The sequence below is a fragment of the Brassica oleracea genome, chromosome C6, assembly GCF_000695525.1.
Source record: "Brassica oleracea var. oleracea cultivar TO1000 chromosome C6, BOL, whole genome shotgun sequence".
NCBI classification, from domain to species: Eukaryota; Viridiplantae; Streptophyta; class Magnoliopsida; order Brassicales; family Brassicaceae; genus Brassica; species Brassica oleracea.
In genome coordinates this window covers 36,626,434-36,627,379 of record NC_027753.1, presented here as the reverse complement: position 1 = coordinate 36,627,379, position 946 = coordinate 36,626,434, and the positions used below count along the sequence as shown (strand labels likewise).

At 38.1% G+C, this 946-nt stretch overlaps 1 protein-coding gene across 1 annotated transcript; it reads left to right on the top strand.

Annotated features, from left to right (window-relative positions):
- The first annotated feature begins 6 nt into the window (after positions 1-6).
- Positions 7-674, top strand: LOC106299340. Its single transcript, XM_013735447.1, has 2 exons — positions 7-352; positions 450-674. The coding sequence occupies exons 1-2, from the start codon at positions 7-9 to the stop codon at positions 635-637; spliced, it is 534 nt and encodes a 177-aa protein (XP_013590901.1). The 3' UTR covers positions 638-674.
- The last annotated feature ends 272 nt before the right edge of the window (positions 675-946 follow it).

The window sequence follows — 946 nt, the reverse complement described above, 5'->3', positions numbered from 1 at the left end:
AATCTGATGAACACAGTCCTTAACATCCAAGGTAAAACGAAGGATAATTTGAAGTCAAGGTTGGATTTAGTCGATATTTGTGATCGTTCTGAACTTCACGTTGATGAGAACGGTACGGCCCCTTTTCCCATTTATCGGCTGGATGGTGCTAGGAAAGAAAAGATTTTTGATTGGATTGCAGATAAAGTGAAATTTCCTGACGGATATGCATCAAATTTGGGGAACTGCGTTGATAGAAGCGAAGGAAAGTTTACTGGCTTGAAGAGTCATGATTGTCATGTAATTATGCAGCACCTCCTTCCGTTTGCTTTTTCAGCATTATTGCCACGTAATGTTCATGAAGCAATTGCAGGTATATTGTATTTTTACAATTTAATTTATTATTATATTTAACAATTATGCTTATAAAAACTTAATACTTACGAAAATTATGTCTTTTATCTATGTAGGGATTAGTGTTTTCTTCCGCGACTTATGCAGCAGAGTAGTGACTGAAGAGGGTATTAATAATTTGAAGACAAACGCACCAGTCAGCATGTGCAACCTTGAGAAGATATTTCCTCCATCATTCTTTGATGTAATGGAACATCTTGTTATTCATCTCGCAAGAGAATTGGAACTTGGTGGTCCTGTGTAGTACAGATGCATGTATATTTTTGAGCGTTATATGCATCATCTGAAGAAGATGGTCAAAAATCAAAGCAGGGTGGAAGGATCTATAGTGCCACAGGTGATCAATGAAGAAACTGCAATCTTTGCTGAAAATTATTTTCCACCAGAAGTGCATACAAAACACCGATGACCTGCTCGGCATGATGCTAGAGGGGAGAGAGCAACATATCATATTATTGTCCCAAGCATGTTCAAGGAAATAGGACGACTTAGTGGAAAATTCACGAAGCGGAGACTTACGGACACTGAGCACGCTCATTTGCAAACATATTTG